We start from the raw sequence: 19,903 nt of genomic DNA on the forward strand, positions 1-19,903 counted from the left end.
TAAACCAATGATAATGCTACTATTTATTATTTTAATCTTTTGTTTTCTTTTGTCTTGATTGTATGTTGCCGAGAGTCATCTCTAGCCAAGAAGGACAGCACTTAGATTTAAGAAACAAACAAACATTAAATGACCAAAATCTGTTAATCAGACCTACTAAATGACATATTTGAAAAATAATAGATTTGCAAAAGTCATTTATTTCTATTTTATTTTGACATCAAATGTTCTCTGGTATTCAGATCTGGCCTAAAAATAATAATATAGCACTTGGGGATGAAAATACAGCCCAGCAATCCAACACTGGAGGCCAAGATGGAGAAGACCTGAACAGCCACCATGTACTTCCCCTTGGTGCTCAGGTAGGATGGAACAAAGGACACCCAAACACTGCAGAAGACCAGCATGCTGAAAGAGATCAGCTTGGCTTCATTGAAGGCCCCAGGGAGATTCCTGGCCGGGAAAGCCACCATGAAGCAGATAGCAGACAGGAAGCCCATGTACCCAAGGGCAATGTAAAACATGGCAACGGAGCCTTCATTGCATTGTAGGATGATCTCTCTAGGTTGGGAATGCATGTCAGAGTCAGGGAATGGAGGGAACGTACCCAACCAGATGGTGCAAATGACAAATTGGAGACCAGAACAAAAAAAGACAATGGAGTTGGCCAAGCTCTTCCCCAGCCATCTCTGCACTTTATTCCCTGGTTTGGTGGCCAAGAAGGCTAACACCACTGTGATCGTTTTGGCCAAGATTGAAGAAATGGCAACTGAGAAGACAATACTGAAAGCTGTTTGTCGGAGGAGGCAGGTCACCCTCCTTGGCTGGCCAATGAACAGGAAGGAGGTCAAGATGGAAAGCAGGAGGGAGACCAGGATGATGTAGGAAAGGTCCCGGTTGTTGGCTTTGACAATTGGTGTTTCCATGAATTTAATGAAGATCCCCAATCCAAAGCCTGTGGTTAAAGAGAGGAACGAGGCAATGGAAGTCAAGATGATCCCCAGATTTTCCTTATAAGAAAGGTAGCTTTGAATCTTGGGAATACAGTGAACTCGATTGGTGTTTGGATGTTGATCTTCAGGACATTTGGTACATTTGTCTGCATCTGAAAAAGAGCAAGAATGCAGTCTCGCTTTAACATGTCCTTTAATAAAATGCATTGTTTAAGTAAAATAGGTTTTGGTTTGACTACATATAAAGATGTGTAAAGATGAAGTCAATGTGTTTCTTCGTTTCCCTCCATCTAGAAAGTCTTAATATTACTTTACTTTTTTGATGTCACCGTTTCCTCATTGAACTTGTTGAGAGAGTAGAAAGGAAGAAGAAAGGATTCACGAAAGGAAGGCAGTTCCATCATTTTATCTTTTCACAACTGAAAATCGGAGCCTTTTGTCAGTGCGTTAAGGCACCAATGAGATCCAGTCTACAATGGAATGAAGTACACATGAAGGGTAAGCTGAATTGGATAAACACTACTTTTGCCACGGAGAAAGAAATGTTAGGTGAAGTTCCCCTTAATGATGAGTGAGGACATCAAAATGCATTCCTCTGTTATGTAAGCATAAAGAGGAACATCTTCCCTATGGTCAAAAAGGAAGTTTGGCTAAGTCCCAACTCAAGATTCCTCTCCCCTTCCCTCTCCTCCACACAAATCTCCCTTCCCCTCCCCTCCCCTCCTCTCCTCTTCTTTCCCCTTCCCTTGTGGTCCAGGACTCAGACAAATGACTTCAAAGAAGAGCCTTCAGTGGAACTTGTGGAATGTCAGACTCAAGAAATACAAATAGGAGTCACCTCAGGCTGACAAAAAAGAGGGACCACCTGTACAGATAGACTAGACAAAGGATTACTAGTAATTTCCATCTCAAAAAAAGGGGGGAAATGGGATCCAGGAAATTATAGACCTGTTAGCCTGACCTCAATACTGGGAAGATTCTGGAAAAGATTATCAAACAATGAATCAGTGAACCCCAAGAGGCAAACAAAGTCATTAGTAAAAGCCAACATGGGTTTGTTAAAAACAGATCATGCCAGACAAATCTTATTGTATTCTCTGACCAAGTGACAAAATTAGTGGATCACAGGAATGCTGTGGATATACAGTAATTTACTTGCACTTCAGTAAGGCATTTAATAAAGTAGACTACAACCTACTCCTTGGTAAGATAGAAAAATGTGGGTTAGACAGCATCACCATCAGATGGATTTGTAGCTGGCTGACTGGCCATACTCAGCATGCTGTTTTCAATGTACCTAAAGCTACATGGAGGCTGTTTAGTGGGGTGCCCCAGGAATCTGTTCTAGGCCCAGTGCTCTTCAACATCTTCATCAATGATTTGAACGAGGGGATAGATGAACTCATCAAATTTGTAGATGACACCAAACTGGCAGAACGCTCCAGAAGACAGGCTTAGGATACAGGAGGATCTGGACAGACTTGAACACTAGGTGCTATCTAACAAAATGAAATTCAGTGGTGAAAAAAGTAAGGTTCTACATTTAGGCAAGAAAAACCAAATGTACAGGTATAGTATAGGTGGTACCTAGCTCAATAGTAGTAACTGTAAGAGGGATCTAAGAGTCCTAGTGGACAATCAGTTAGCAATCTCTGAATCTGAAGATGCAAATATTATTTACATCTAAGACCAGCTTTCTTTGCAGATAACACAAGGGCAAGAATTAACCTGGGACTCTAGAAACAGCACAGAGAAGAGCAACAAAGATGATCAGGGGACTGGAGGCTAAAACATATAAGGAGTGGTTGCTGGAATTGGGCATGTCTAGTTTAATGAAGAGAAGGGTGAGGGGTGACATGATAGCAGTGTTCCAATACCTCAGGGCCTGCCACAAAGAAGAGAGAGTCAAGCTATTCTCCAAAGCACCTGAAGACAGGACAAGAAGCAACAAATGGAAACTAATCAAGGAGAGAAGCAACTGAGAACTAAGGAGAAACTTCCTGACAGTTAGAACAATTAACCAGTGGAACAACCTGCCTGCAGAATCGGTGAATGCTCCAACGCTTGATGTTTTAAAGAAGAGACTGGCCAGCCATTTGTCTGAAATGGTATAGGGTTTCCTGCCTGAGCAGGGGCTTTGAGTAGATGATCTTCAATGTCCCTTCCAACTCTATTATTATTACTATATAAGGCTGCCCAGCTCCTCCTACCCACAGAAAGTAGAGTGAAGATTGCATCCAAAACTGCCTGGTGGTTGCAACCTGAAATTGGCTGCCCCAAATATCCATCAGACATGGACACTTGCAAAAATCTAATCAATCCTCTTATAAAGAGCCAATCAAAGTTTGATCATTATGTTCTAAAATCTGGAAAATCCCACAATAACATCAAGAGATGTCATATCCCACTATACACAACCCAGTCTCATCCTGTATCCATTTATCTTTATGCCTGTTGACTTGATCTATATAATATATTAAACTCCAACATCATTACTTATAATTCACCGTGACATAAAAGTGTAACTTGGTCAAGACTCAAAGAGGTGGGAGCCACTCTGGTCAAGCCTTCCAAAATGCACATTCATGTAAAATCTCAAGATTTATGGTCCTCCCCAAAGCCTGCCCCTATCTCCTGCTGCCACCCACCTTCCATGGTGGAGATGGTTCCTTCTGCACAAGGATGACAATTGTAGCAGCAGATGGGCTTCTCTTCCTGAGCCAACTTCATGAACCCAGCAGGGCAGCTTTCCACACATCTGGAAAGGGACAGGGGCTAGGCAGAAAGAGGGAAATAAATTTTTATTTATTTATTTATTTATTTATTTATTTATTTATTTATTTATTTATTTGTTTGTTTGTTTGTTTGTTTATTTATTTATTTTTATATACCACCCTATTCCTAAAGGACTCAGGGTGGTTTACAGGGCAAAGTTAAAAGACAAAATAAGAGTTAAAATAAAATTAAAATAAGATTAAATAACAATTAGTAGCCAAAACCAAGATCATGGCATCTGGCCCTCTCAATTCCTGGCAAATAGATGGGGAAGAAATGGGAGGTAGTGACAGAATTTATTTTCCTGGGCTCCAAGATCACTGCAGATGGGGACTGTAGCCAAGAAATTAAAAGGCGCTTGCTCCTTGGGAGGAAAGCCATGGCAAATCTAGACAGCACACTAAAAAGCAGAGACATCACCCTGTCAACAAAAGTGCGTATAGTCAAGGCTATTGTCTTCCCAGTTGCAATGTATGGCAGTGAAAGCTGGACCATAAGAAAGGCTGAGCGCCAAAGAATTGAGGCCTTTGAACTATGGTGTTGGAGAAGACTCCTGCGAGTCCCTTGGACTGCAAGGCAATCAAACCGGTCAGTCCTAGAGGAGATCAGCCCTGACTGCTCTTTAGAAGGCCAGATCCTGAAGCTAAAACTGAAATACTTTGGCCACCTAATGAGAAGGAAGGACGCACTGGGGAAGAGCCTAATGCTGGGAAAGATTGAGGGCAAAGAAGAAGTGGACGACAGAGAATGAGGTGGCTGGATGGAGCCACTGAAGCAGTAAGTGTGAGCTTAAATGGACTCCAGCAGAAGGTAGAGGACAGGAAGGCTTGGAGGAATGTTGTCCATAGGGTCGCGATGGGTCGGACACGACTTCGCAACTAACAACAACAACAACAAGCCAAAAGTTTAAAAATTTAAAAGTTTTAAAATTAAAACCCCTCAGTCCAGCCCAGATAAATCAAATAACCAAGTTTTTAGGTTCCGGCAAAATGAAAGAAGGTCAGGAGTGGTTCGGAGTTCCACAGGCAGATTCTTCCACAGGGCAGGCATGTCCACAGAGAATGCCCTTCCCCTGGGTATCACCCACTGGCACTCACTTACCGGCGGTACCCTAAGGAGGCCCTCCCTGTGGGAGCGCACAGGACAATGTGAAAATGATGCTGGTAGCAGGTGCTCCCTAAGATAATCCGGACCCATGACATTTAGGGCTTTATAGGTCATCACCAACACCTTGAATCTCACCCGGAGGGCAACTGGAAGCCAATGTAGCTTCCGGAGGAGAGGTGTTACATGGGAGTATCAGGAATCTCCCATCACAACTCGCGTGGCCGAATTCTGCCCCCTCCCAGATCACCAAGCCACTGTCCAGATAGAAAAACTAGGTCGAGAGTGTGACCCCCCCATGAGTTGGACCCTGAATTATTTGGGTTAGGTCCATGGCCGTCATGGAAGCCTTGAATTCCCGAGCCAACTCTGACGACCCCCCAAAGGGAAGGGAGGTTAAAGCCACCCAGAACTATAAGTCTGGGAAACTCAACCACCAACCCTGAAAAGGCATCGAGAAATAGTATCCATAACATGTTAAAGGAAGTAAATATATAACTAAAGAAAAAAAATAAAGTGTTTTTCCCACCTTCAGCATTTCCAAATTTGCAATAGCATTCTGGTTCATCATCAGCTTGAAATCCAAGGATCCCATTCTTAGTAGCCTCCCGACTGTCACTTGACTAACAGACATATTGGAGAAAACCACCGTATTTGCAACGTCCAGGTCTGATACCAGCTCCCCATTCTCATCCAAATATACTCCATTGATGGAATTATTATAAAACTGAGATGTTCGAAGGAAAGAATGAAGCTGGAATGGAGGAGAAAATGGGCAATATTACTTAGATACAGGAAGGTCTCTGGCAAGACTCCTCCATTTGAGCTGTCATAAAGGATCTGCAGTGAGGAATATAGAATAAGTATCTTCTTAGAAGGACCAAAAATTGCCTGGAAAAAAAGATGGTCAAGGATATGCTTTATCTCTTTCGTTCACAATTGTAACTGCATAGTCTGGAAAACCAAAGGGAAGTATAGCAAAGGATACATCCAGCGTGAATTAATGTGGGCCAAAGTTAAACCATAAAGGAAATGGATGTTGTCTGCACAACAATAATGAAGATATTCTGCCAGTGAGGTCAAATTAATATCAGATGTCCCACACAAAAACAATACTGTAAAGAACGGTGTACAGGTCAATGGGAAGATAGGAAGAGCTTAATATACACAACACACCTTTGTAGACTGTGTGGTACATGGTAATGGTTCTGCTTGTAAAAAAAGAAATCAAAGAAGAAAAAGGTGGAGGAAAAATACTTTTACCAAGAAGCTTTTAAGAAGAAATTGTAAAAGAAATGAACAGCGTGAATGCGGAAAGAGAGCAATGGATAATTGGAATTTAATTTAATTTTTATATTCAGAAAACAGTAAAACCTTTGTCAGAATACGTACTGTGGTGTTCACAATTGTAACATTGATTCCCAACTGTTATAAAGAGCTGTGTGATTGAAAATAAGTACCTGCCATGCCTTCAGCACTGCAGTTTTCAAGTTTTTACCACCTTTAAATCTCCCCCTGGGTCTGGATAAATAAGCTGCATTTAAGGCCCTTGCCACTGCCCAGATTGTGTTGTAAATGAAATAGTTATCTCCAGTCAGGATTGGATCCATCTCCTCTTCCTTGAGAACTTCCAGTTCTTCTCTTTGCCTGCACCGTCTCCAGACTTTCACTGAAAAGGCATCCTTGGAGTAGGAACACAGGAAGGAGATCTCCAGAAAGTGCTTCATAAAAGAATAAAACTTCAAATGTCGACCATAGTTTCCAATTTGATTAGGAAAAGAAAATACACTATGGATGTATTGAACAGGAAAGTTTCGCTTTGTCAAATAAATAGAGAAGTCCCACCGGACTGTCGTGATCAGGACTTTTTCTCTAGGAGGTTCAATAAGCTTTTCAAATATCTGATCCAAAAGTGTAATACCTGGATTGAATGAAGTCATGTCTGCACCATAAATAAAGACCTTCACCTTTCTCCAATTGTGGTATAAATGCCAGTCTACATTCACTTTCCAAGAGCCTGGAGAAAAAGTTTGTGATAAAACTGGGCAAATGCCATTTTTGATCAGCATGGAAGTCAACGTCCCCAAGAATCTTTGTCCATTCTCAGTGTCTGGAGCAAGGAGACCTACCAAGGTCCACCTGAAATGGAGGATCAGCTTCACCATCCCTGGGTACTGGGCTCCTTCAGCAGGGAGCATTGGATAAAAGAAAGGAATTTCATCCCTCAGAACCTGGGAATCAAAACTGTGATTGATCTGAAAAGGAAAAAAAAAACTTTATTTTTTTGGAGACCACAAAAAGAAAATCTAGCCCTAATGGAGTAATTGTTCTACTCCTTGCAATGAAGAACCTTTTGTAGGGAATCTCTGGTCATTCTGCTCTTACATTTTTTATGTTCTCATTTCAGAGAAGCATTTGGCTCCTGCAAACAGCCATCAGAGGTGCACCGTCTGCATTTTGAGTGTGCCAGGGAGGGGATTGTCTGCTCAGATCCTTTTCTACCATTTGATAGAACCTTCACCCTTACTTCATGCAATTTCCATAACAGAGCTTTGCTTTTTATTTACAAAAGAGGATGTCTGGCTGTAAGTTGCATCTCTAAACCTGGTCTTCACAATAAAGACCCACCTGTGGGATTTTATCAGTTCCTAACATGGTTGAAATCAGGGTGGAGGTGTCAGTATCAGCCCCTTCGAGAACAGCCACTGTGTTTCTCTTCCTTCCACAGCTATAGTTGGGAACATTGGCCTCCTCCCCCTCGGAAAGCAGGTCCAGCAAAGCCTCTGAGGTCATTTGTGTGCTGAAATAATTGTCATAGATGTTGTATCCCAGGGTGACATTCAACAAAGTATTGAGATTCTTGTTGATTGCTTGGATTGCAAAAAGGAAGGACAGCAATTTCCAGTACTCTGGTGATGTTTTCCTGAAAGTATGAATATATAAGGACATAATCAATGGAAGCGACATGATATTTAACTGTTCTTTCAACAATTGTTGTTGTTGTTTTTAAAATCCACCTAAGCCTGAGAGGTTTGAAGGCATTTTCAAATGTCCCAAAAATCTCTCACCTATCTGAATGGAACTTTGAGATTCTTTCAATTTTTCTTTTATTTTTGGATACTGAATGCATATTAGGCATGAAGTAATCTAGTTATTATTAACTTTCTCTAATATTTTTTTAAAATTTATACTTGTTAATTTTTTACACAAAATGAAATAATGCAAGGAAAAAAGGAAAGAGAAAAACAGAGAAAGAAAGAAAATGTGCAAGAATGTAAAAATAAAGAAAAATCTGACTTCCATCCTTCTTTTCAAGAGATAATTTTTCATTTCTGTAAATTCTACATTTTTTACAATCTAGTCGTCCATTGTGAGAATTCCATGCTTTTTCCCCCTTTATTGTGCATACAAAAAAATGTTGCCTTTATAATCAGTGGTGGGAATCACCCAATTCACACCAGTTCAGCAGAACTGGTAAGAGCCTTGTTGGAGCAGTGGGTTGCCTGCAATTAGTGCAGGTTCGCATCCCACCAGGCTCAAGGTTGACTCAGCCTTCCATCCTTCCGAGGTAGGTAAAATGAGGACCCAGATTGTTGGGGGCAATTAAGCTGACTTTGTAATAATGCCGCTTGGGGTGTGTGTGAAAGCCCTAATAAGCAGGCATATACATAGAATGAAGGCTCCTGCTAAGCTTGTAAGCCGCCCTGAGTCTTCGGAGAAGAGCGGGATATAAATGGAATTAAAATAAAAATAAAAAATAAAAATAAAAAAAAATTATTTTTTTGTTGCCCAAGCCCAGAATGGACTTCCGGAAGCGGCATCCACACAGAGAACTGGATTTTCTCATATTTGAATCCCACCACTGATTACAATATATAAAATCCATCCACTACGAGGGTTATCTAAGTCATTTCTCAGAAGTCCCAATAAAAAAGAAATCGAGTTTCTTCACAATTTTTAGCCTTTCAAATTCTTTGCATTATTGTGTCAATTTGCACCTAAAATATCTGAGTTTTCTCAAAAGTCTGTCCTGCATGATAAAATGTTTTCCTATGTTTTTCACAATTCCTGCGTTGGTCTGAAATATGCTTACATATTCTTAATAATTTCTCTGATGTCCTATACCAAGAATACAATATTTTATTTAAAAAAATCTCTTAACCTATCACAGAGTGTAAACCAAATAGCAGATACCCAAATTCTATCTTTATTTAATATCCAAATTTAATAGTGCATTCAGTCATTGAAATTTAATCTGTTCCTCTTATTTTTCAAGTGCTTATATATGATTATATGAACCAAATGTCCACAATAGAGACTTAGCTGTCATTTAACTCGTTGTATGATTAGGATATTGGCATTCACTCAAATGAGATTCAGACATTTAAGAAAAGTCAGTTCTGAACTGACGTCCATTCCTTTAATTGGTGGTAAAGAATAAAATTTTTGAGCTTATTTTTACTTCAGATAAAAAGTCAACATTTCTGCATTTTTCTACCCTTGCTGATGACCTCATTGGGTATGAGAGTGGTAGAATAGAAGAACCATTCTCTTCTCCATCCACAGTCCAACTCTGCTGAGAGAATGTCAAGAAAAGCAGATGCTACTTCAAAGTCAATAAAAACAGAAGATCTCTACTGAATATTTATTTGAGAATTTCAGATCAGGTTCATTAGCTGACAAGGATGAATAAAGGATGAAATGAGACAGAAAGAGAAAAAAAACTAGCAGATCAAAGAGATCTCTCATTGTAAGAGAGGCAGTTGAAATTTTAGAATTCAGGGTGGAATGGAGAGGCTCTAATTGTGTGCAGGAACTTTGACATACTGAAAAAATTGAGTCAAAGGAGATTTGTTGAAGCTTATCGGTAGAAACGTCTTCCTTGTTGCAGACACAATGCCACCAATGAGAAACTCTCCTGGCTTGTAATAGTTCTGTGGGTGCTGCTCGTCCCTCTTCAGAGTCAGGATGCATTTGGCTCTGAGACTTGTCAGAACTTCCTGGGGCAGGAGAAGCAGCAGAAGCAGCAACATGACTTTAGTTCCTGATGAAGTCTCCAGCCTTGCTTTGAAAACACAGTGGCATAAAAAGGTGGAAGAAACCAAAGCCCTCTTCCAAGACAGAAGATCTGAAGGTTTCCTAATCCAGACAGAGTCCAGCCAAGCCTTCACATTTGCAGCCCCTGCCTATCTTTAAAGCCTTCAAGCTTCTCTCTTTCTCCAGGGCCACTTATGCACCCAAGATTTTCCAGTGCAAACAGATTAGCCAACAAAGCGGAAGTGTGTTTTGGCTGTGTTTGTGTGATATCTGAAAGCAATCAAAAATGTCTTTTGAGATTTAGCACCAAGAGAATAAATAAATCACTATGATTTGAATAATGGCCACAAGGAGAGATATCATCTCTCTAAACTCTGAGTGAGTCAACAAGGAGGTGCCCAAAGGGGGGAGTCACAAATGCGGTCAAATTCTGAAAATGCAATAAAGATTGAGACGGGAGAACTTTCTCCCAAACATCCATTAGAAAAATCTCTTGATATATTCAAGTCTCAAGAGTCTGAAATGTAAAACCTCAGTATGGATAGAGCTGATTCTAGTTTACCTTTAATAAGAGATATGTGGCTATTTTTGTTCATGTGACATTTTTCTCTCTTACAATGTTCCAAAGCAGAACAAAGTCCCAGAAAATCAATTTTATTCATTATAGTCATCAAAATTTGTCCTAATTACTGTCAGGACATTTCAATTTTGGGGGGAAAAAGTAGATATTTTTCTTCATGGGAGAAAAGCTATTATTTATTTATAAAGTGCAACCAAACAATAGAAGAAACCGGAAGATGATTGTGGTCAGGGACCAGTGAATAATAATAATAATAATAATAATAATAATAATAATAATAATAATAATAATAATAATAATAATAATAATAATAATAGTAATAATAATAATAATAATAATAATAATAATAATAATAATAATAATAATAATAAGAAGAAGAAGAAGAAGAAGAAGAAGAAGAAGAAGAAGAAGAAGAAGAAGAAGAAGAAGAAGAAGAAGAAGAAGAAGTTGGAAGGGACCTTGAAGGTTATCTAGTCCAACCCCCTGCTCAGGCACGAAACCCTATACAATTTCAGACAAATGGCTGGCCAGTCTCTTCTTAAAAACTTCCAGTGTTGGAGCATTCACCACTTCTGGAGGCGGGTTGTTCCACTGGTTAATTGTTCTAACTGTCAGGAAATTTCTCCTTAGTTCTAGGTTGCTTCTCTCCTTGATCAGTTACCATCCGTTGCTTCTTGTCCTGCTTTCAGGTGCTTTGGAGAATAGCTTGACTCCCTCTTCTTTGTGGCAGCCCCTGAGATATTGGAACACTGCTATCATGTCACCCCTCACCCTTCTCTTCATTAAACTACACATACCCAATTCCAACAACCGTTCCCTATATGTTTTAGCCTCCAGTCCCCCAATCATCTTTGTTACTCTTCTCTGTACTCTTTCTAGAGTCTTGACATCTTTTTTACATCGTGGTGATAAAAACCGGATGCAATATTCCAGGTGTGGCCTTACCAAGGCATTTTAAAGTGGTATCAGTACTTCATGTGATCTTGATTCTATCCCTCTGTTAATGCAGCCTAGCACTGTGTTGGCTTTTTTGGCAGCTGCAGCACACTGTTGACTCATATTTAAGTGATTGTCCACTAGGACTCCGAGATCTCTCTTACAGTTAATACTATTGAGCAAGGTACCACCTATACTATACCTGTGCATTTGATTTTTCCTGCCTAAATGTAGAACCTTACTTTTTTCACCATTGAATTTCATTTTGTTAGATAGTGCCCAGTGTTCAGGTCTGACAAGATCCTCCTGTATCTTCAGCCTATCTTCTGGAGTATTAGCTATTCCTGCCAGCTTGGTGTCGTCTGCAAATTTGATGAGTTCCCCATCCAAATCGTTGATGAAGATGTTGAAGAGCACTGGGCCCAGAACAGAGCCCTGGGGAACCCCACTACAGTTCCATTGAGGACCACACACTGAGTACGGCCTGTCAGCCGGCTATGAATCCATCTGGTGGTGGTGCTATCTAATCCACATTTTTCTATCTTATCAAGTAGTAGGTTGTGATCTACTTTATCAAATGCCTTACTGAAGTCCAAGTAAATTATATCAACAGCATTCCTCTGGTCCACTAGTTTTGTCACTTGGTCAAAGAATGTAATAAGATTTGTCTGGCATGATCTGTTTTTGACAAACCCATGTTGACTTTTAGTGATGACTTTGTTTGCATCAAGGTGTTCGCTGATTTGTTGTTTGATTATCTTTTCCAGAATCTTCCCAGGTATTGAGGTCAGGCTGATAGGTCTGTAGTTTCCTGGATCTATTTTTTCCCTTTTTTGAAGATGGGAACTACATCAGCTCTCTTCCAGTCCTCTGGTAGTTCCCCAGTGCTCCAGGATCTTTGAAAAATATAGTTCAGTGGTTCTGAGATCACGTCTGCCAGTTCCTTCAGAACCTTGGGCTGTAATCCATCTGGGCCTGGTGATTTGAACTCGCTTTGGCTGGACAGGTGCTCACTTGCCATTTTCTTGCCTAGCTTAACTTGCGTTTCTATTCTGTTTTTTATGGCACTGGTTTTGGTAGGTTGGACTGTTTTTTCTCTTTGTGTAAAGACAAATGCAAAAAACAAATTAAATAGTTCTGCTTTCTCCCTATTGCTTGTCACCTTCTTTCCATTTTCCCCCACTAATGGACCAATCATTTCCTTAACTTTTTTCTTGTTTTTTATATGTTGAAAGAAGCATTTTTTGTTATTTTTGACTTTGGTCGCAAGCCTTAGTTCATTTTGAGCCTTAGCTTTCCTCACTTCATCTTTGCAGGCACGGGCTATTTGCTGATATTCTGACTTAGTTATGTGCCCCTCTTTCCACTTCTTATACTTGTCCTTTTTATCTTTCAATTTATCAGAGAGTTCTTTATGCAGCCATGCAGGTTTCTTTTGAGAGCTGTTATTTTTCTTCTTTGTTGGTATTGTACTAGACTGGGCCTTTATTATCTCACTTTTCAAAATTTCCCAAGCTTCTTGAGTTGTTTTCCCCTTTAGGATTCTCATCCATGGAATTCTTCCCATGGTCTCTCTAAGTTTATTGAAATTAGCTCTTTTAAAGTCCAAGACTCTAGTTTGGCTGTGTTCTATTGCTTGTGCTTCCATAATGTTGAATTCCAATATTGCAGGATCACTTCCCCCCAAGGTTCCTGTGGCTTCGACACTTTCTATCATTTCATCTCTGTTATTGAGAATTAAATCCAATATGGCTACTCCCCTAGTTCCCTTCTCTACTTTTGGGGAAAGAAAGTTGTCTGCTAGGTTTGTCAGGAAGAGAGAGAGAGAAAAAATGAGAGAAAGAGAGAGAGAGAGAGAGAAAATGCAGCAATATATGAATAGGTAAAATTAGGATAGCATTACATTTTGATGCTATCCTACAGTCCTTGCTTAGGTGTGCGTGAAATATCAGTCAGGTAATGGAGTGGGTTAAGTTATTAATTTTGGGGCATCCAATATGGCCCAGGGCAAGGCTAGCACAGGGAGATCCTTGGCACCCCCTCTTTGAAACCATATCATCTAGGTGGACACAGGAACCAGCCTTTCTCTTTGGCATCAGGTAACATCACCAGTACTAGTAACATCACTTAGCAATGATGATGGTACCTAGTTTGGTAGCCTGTTGTTGATGTGTCCTTAGTGATTGATTGATTAATCAAATTAATATAGACAGACATGTCACCAAAAGTGATTCTGGGCAGTGTTCAATGATCCAATTAAAAAAATAAATAAAGACAGCTGAAGGGAGCTTTGGAAGGTAGCTCAGACTGAGCTTGACCTACATGCTGTCAAAATGGTTCTGGCCAATGAAGGGTGTGAAAAGAGGATCGTGAAGACAATTCCATCAGGAGTTTTCTGCTTTTTTAAAGTCAGTTTCCTGGGCCTGGTTTTTCCCACTTAGCAATGCATCATCAATGGTCATAATCATAATAGTAAAGTTGGAAGGGACCTTGGAGGTCATCTAGTCCAACCCCTGCTCAGTCAGGAAACCCTATATCATTTCAGTCCAATGGCTCTTCTTAAAAACTTCCAGTGTTGGAGCATTCACAGCTTCTGGAGGCAGGTTGTTCTACTGGTTAGTTGTTCTAACTGTCAGGAAGTTTCTACTTAGTTTTAGGTTGCTTCTCTCCTTGAATAGTTTCCATCCATTGCTCCTTGTCCTGCTCTCAGGTGCTCTGGAGAACAGTCTGGCTCCCTCTTCTTTGTGGCAGCCCCTGAGATATTTTAACACTGCTATCATGTCATCCCTAGTGCTTCTCTTCATTAAACTAAATTCCAGCAACCGTTCCTTATATGTTTTATCCTCCAGGCCTCTAATCATCTTTGTTGCTCTTCTCTGTACTCTTTCCAGAGTCTCAACATTTTTTTTTACATCGTGGGGACCAAAACTGGATGCAGTATTCCAAGTGTGGCCTTACCAAGGCATTCTAAAGTGGTATTAATACTTCACGTGATCTCGATTCTATCCTTCTGTTAATACAGCCTAGCACTGTGTTGGCTTCTTTGACAACTCCTGGCTTATATTTAAGTGATTGTCCACTAGGACTCCAAGATCCCTCTCACAGTTACTACTTTTGAACAAGGTATCCCTTATACTATACATGTACGTTTGATTTTTCTTGCCTAAATGTAGAACCTTACTTTGTTCACCATTGAATTTCATTTTGTTGGATAGCGCCCAGTGTTCAAGTCTGACAAGATCCTCCTGTATCTTAAGCCTGTCTTCTGGCATGTTGGCTATTCCTGCCAGCTTGGTGTCATCTGCAAATTTAATGAGTTGCTCATCTATCCCCTTGTCAAAATCAGTGATGAAGATGTTGAAGAGCTCTGGGCCGAGAACAGAACACTGGGGCACCCCATTACACACTTCCCTCCATGTAGATGTGGTTCCTTTGAGCATGACACGCTGAGTACGGCCTGTCAGCCAGCTAGGAATCCATCTGGTGATGAAGCTGTCTAAACCACATTTTTCTATCTTGTCAAGTGATAGGTTGTGATCTACTTTATCAAATGCTTTACTGAAGTCCAAGTAAATTATATCTACAGCATTCCTCTCATCCACTAATTTAGTCACTTGCTCAAAGAATGCCATAAGATTTATGTGGCATGATCTCTTTTTGAGAAACCCATGTTGGCTTTTACTCATGACTTTGTTTGCCTCTAGGTGCTCGCTGATTCATTTTTTGATTATCTTTTCTAGAATCTTCCCAGTACTGAGGTCAGGCTGATAGGTCCTGGATCCATTTTTCCCCTTTTTTGAAGATGGGAACTACATCAGCTCTTTTCTTTTCTTTTTTTATTGAAAAGTTTTACAGTACATTTTTGAAAACAAAACCCCTCCCCTCCCCCTCCCCTCTCCCCAAACCTCCCCAACTCTCCCCTCCCCTCCCCCCTCCCCCCGACTTCCCAGAGCTAAATACAGGGTATAAAAATACAAACAAACATAATCTAAAATATGCAAACAACAATAAAATATTAAATTCTATCGCACTTTAACTCTTAATAAAATAACTAAGGGCAGTATTGTGCAGTTCACATAATGGGGGTTGGAAACCCATTGTTGAGTAAAACATTTAAGTGAACTGAAAGAACAAGTCTGTCCAATGGTCGGCAGCAGACTCCTTCCCTTCTGATACTGGACTATAAAAGAGAAGCTCTTTTCCAGTCCTCTGGAAGTTCACCCACAGCCACCACATGTTCATGTTGCTCAATCACATCCTTTCTTTTTCTGATGAGAATGTTCTACTTCTCAGTCCAACACCTGCTTTGGATGACCTTGGGTCTCACAGTCCATGGATGGCTTCTTGAAACTCCCATTTCTTTCCTATGTTCTCCCTCTCCCCCCATTTCTAGGGCAAGTTGAGTAATGACAGGAGGGAGATGACATGTATGCTCAAATAAAGGACAACCCCATAGACAAATGGACATGTAGACTAAAAGCAAGGTAAAACTGCAAAAAACAGCAATAGCTTTGTGAAATCTTACTTCCATATTTGAGGATATCTATAAAATATTGTGCTATGCTGCTGTTCGGGATCTCAGCTCCCTTAACAGTTGGGACCATTTTGCTGAAGAACTTCATTAAATGTTTTGTGAAAGTCCATCACTGATCTCTGGCTCTAATTGGCTTTTATCCCATGCTGAACCATTTTGGGGACAAGAAAATAATAATAATAATAATGATGATGATGATGATGATGATGATGATGATGATGATCATGATGGAAGGAACCTTAGAGGTCATCTAGTCCAACTCCCTGCAGGAAACCCTATACCATTTCATACAAATGGCTGTCAAGTTTCTTCTTTAAAACTTTGGAGCATTCACAGCTTCTGGAGGCAGGTTGTTCCACTGGTTAATTGTTCTTACTGACGGAAAATTTCTCCTTAGTTCTAGGTTGCTTCTCTCTTTGGTTAATTTCCATTTGCTGCTTCTTATTTTGCCTTCAGGTGCTTTGCAGAATAGCTTGACTCCCTCTTCTTTGTGCCAGCCTCTGAGATATTGGAACACTGCTATCATGTCACCCCTCATCCTTCTCTTCATTAGACTAGACAATCCCAATTTCAAAAACCGGTCCTCATATGTTTTAGCCTCCAGTCCCCTGATCATCTTTGTTGCTCTTCTCTGTGCTGTTTCTAGAGTCCCAGGTTAATTCTTGCCTTTGTGTTATCTGCAAAGGAAGCTGCTCTTAGATATAAATAATAATTGCATCCTCAGATTCAGAAGTTGCTATGCGGATCTTATGATGAAGCTTCCCATATGTCACTGTGATCTGCAAGGCCATATTCCTTATATCTCCATTTGCCTACCAAACAGTCCCATTCATCTGGAAACTGATTTTATCCACAGTATTGCAAGTAAAAATGAGACTTGCTATATTGCTATTGATTTCTTTAGGAATACAGAGGAAAATAAATACAGGTAGCATTAGAAATAAGAGGAATATTTCCTCCCTATGAGCATCTTGCTCCTTTCTTTTCCATATTGGTCAATTTTAAACCAATGATAATGCTACTATTTATTATTTTAATCTTTTGTTTTCTTTTGTCTTGATTGTAAGTTGCCGACAGTCATCTCTAGCCAAGAAGGACAGCACTTAGATTTAAGAAACAAACAAACATTAAATGACCAAAATCTGTTAATCAGACCTACTAAATGACATATTTGAAAAATAATAGATTTGCAAAAGTCATTTATTTCTATTTTATTTTGACATCAAATGTTCTCTGGTATTCAGATCTGGCCTAAAAATAATAATATAGCACTTGGGGATGAAAATACAGCCCAGCAATCCAACACTGGAGGCCAAGATGGAGAAGACCTGAACAGCCACCATATACTTCCCCTTGGTGCTCAGGTAGGCTGGAACAAATGACACCCAAACACTGCAGAAGACCAGCATGCTGAAGGAGATCACCTTGGCTTCATTGAAGGCCCCAGGGAGATTCCTGGCCAGGAAAGCCACCATGAAGCAGATAGAAGACAGGAAGCCCATGTACCCGAGGGCAACGTAAAACATGGCAACGGAGCCTTCATTGCATTGTAGAATGATCTCTCTAGGTTGGGAATGCATGTCAGAGTCAGGGAATGGAGGGAACGTACCCAACCAGATGGTGCAAATGACAAATTGGAGACCAGAACAAAAAAAGACAATGGAGTTGGCCAAGCTCTTCCCCAGCCATCTCTGCACTTTATTCCCTGGTTTGGTGGCCAAGAAGGCTAACACCACTGTGATCGTTTTGGCCAAGATTGAAGAAATGGCAACTGAGAAGACAATACTGAAGGCTGTTTGTCGGAAGAGGCAGGTCACCCTCCTTGGCCGGCCAATGAAGAGGAAGGAGGTCAAGATGGAAAGCAGGAGGGAGACCAGGAGGATGTAGGAAAGGTCCCGGTTGTTGGCTTTGACAATTGGTGTTTCCATGAATTTAATGAAGACCCCCAAGCCAAAGCCTGTGGTTAAAGAGAGGAACGAGGCAATGGAAATCAGGATGATCCCCAGATTTTCCTTATAAGAAAGGTAGCTTTGAATCTTGGGAATACAGTGAACTCGATTGGTGTTTGGATGTTGATCTTCAGGACATTTGGTACATTTGTCTGCATCTGAAAAAGAGCAAGAATGCAGTCTCCCTTTAACATGTCCTTTAATAAAATGCATTGTTTAAGTAAAATAGGTTTTGGTTTGACTACATATAAAGATGTGTAAAGATGAAGTCAAAGTGTTTCTTCGTTTCCCTCCATCTAGAAAGTCTTAATATTACTTTACTTTTTTGATGTCACCGTTTCCTCATTGAACTTGTTGAGAGAGTAGAAAGGAAGAAGAAAGGATTCACGGAAGGAAGGCAGTTCCATCATTTTATCTTTTCACAACTGAAAATTGGAGCCTTTTGTCAGTGCGTTAAGGCACCAATGAGATCCAGTCTACAATGGAATGAAGTACACATGAAGGGTAAGCTGAATTGGATAAACACTACTTTTGCCACGGAGAAAGAAATGTTAGGTGAAGTTCCCCTTAATGATGAGTGAGGACATCAAAATGCATTCCTCTGTTATGTAAGCATAAAGAGGAACATCTTCCCTATGGTCAAAAAGGAAGTTTGGCTAAGTCCCAACTCATGTTTCCTCTCCCCTTCCCTCTCCTCAACACAAATCTCCCCTCCCCTCCCCTCCTCTCCTTTCCTTTCCCCTTCCCCTGTGGTCCAGGACTCAGACAATGACTTTAAAGAAGAGCCTTCAGCAGAACTTGTGGAATGTCAGACTCAAGAAATACAAATAGGAGTCACCTCAGGCTGACAAAAAAGAGGGACCACTTGTACAGATAGACTAGAAAAAGGATTACTAGTAGTTTCCATCTCAAAAAAAGGGGGAAAATGGGATCCAGGAAATTATAGAGCTGTTAGCCTGACCTCAATACTGGGAAGATTCTGGAAAAGATTATCAAACAATGAATCAGTGAACCCCAAGAGGCAAACAAAGTCATTAGTAAAAGCCAACATGGGTTTGTTAAAAACAGATCATGCCAGACAAATCTTATTGTATTCTCTGACCAAATGACAAAATTAGTGGATCACAGGAATGCTGTGGATATACAGTAATTTACTTGCACTTCAGTAAGGCATTTAATAAAGTAGACTACAACCTACTCCTTGGTAAGATAGAAAAATGTGGGTTAGACAGCATCACCATCAGATGGATTTGTAGCTGGCTGACTGGCCATACTCAGCATGCTGTTTTTAATGTACCTGAAGCTACATGGAGGAAAGTGTGTAGTGGGGTGCCCCAGGACTCTGTTCTAGGCCCAGTGCTCTTCAACATCTTCATCAATGATTTGAATGAGGGGATAGATGAACTCATAAAATTTGTAGATGACACCAAACTGGCAGAACGCTCCAGAAGACAGGCTTAGGATACACGAGGATCTGGACAGACTTGAACACTAGGTGCTATCTAACAAAATCAAATTCAGTGGTGAAAAAAGTAGGGTTCTACATTTAGGCAAGAAAAACCAAATGTACAGGTATAGTGTAGGTGGTACCTAGCTCAATAGTAGTAACTGTAAGAGGGATCTAAGAGTCCAAGTGGACAATCACTTAGCAATCTCTGAATCTGAAGATGCAAATATTATTTATATCTAAGACCAACTTTCTTTGCAGATAACACAAGGGCAAAAATTAACCTGCAACTCTAGTAAGAGTACAGAGAAGAGCAACAAAGATGATTAGGGGACTGGAGGCTAAAACATATAAGGATTGGTTGCTGGAATTCGGTATGTCTAGTTCAATGAAGAGAAGGATGAGGAGGGACATGATAGCAGTGTTCCAATACCTCAGAGCCTGCCACAAAGAAGAGGGAGTCAAGCTATTCTCCAAAGCACCTGAAAGCAGGACAAGAAGCAACAAATGGAAACTAATCAAGGAGAGAAGCAACCCAGAACTAAGGAGAAATTCCCTGACAGTGAGAACAATTAACCAGTGGAACAA

General features: G+C 40.4%; 1 protein-coding gene across 1 annotated transcript; it reads right to left on the reverse strand.

Annotated features, from left to right (window-relative positions):
- Positions 1–209: 209 nt before the first annotated feature.
- On the reverse strand, positions 210–4,053 carry LOC310633293 (vomeronasal type-2 receptor 26-like; the record flags this gene model as incomplete). Its single annotated transcript, XM_083350992.1, has 2 exons — positions 3,602–4,053; positions 210–1,105 (listed from the first exon to the last, which is right to left on the reverse strand). The coding sequence occupies exons 1-2, from the start codon at positions 3,681–3,683 to the stop codon at positions 210–212; spliced, it is 978 nt and encodes a 325-aa protein (XP_083207118.1). The 5' UTR covers positions 3,684–4,053.
- Positions 4,054–19,903: the final 15,850 nt, after the last annotated feature.

Source organism: Vipera ursinii (assembly GCF_947247035.1).
Source record: "Vipera ursinii genome assembly, chromosome: 2".
Lineage (NCBI taxonomy): Eukaryota > Metazoa > Chordata > Lepidosauria > Squamata > Viperidae > Vipera > Vipera ursinii.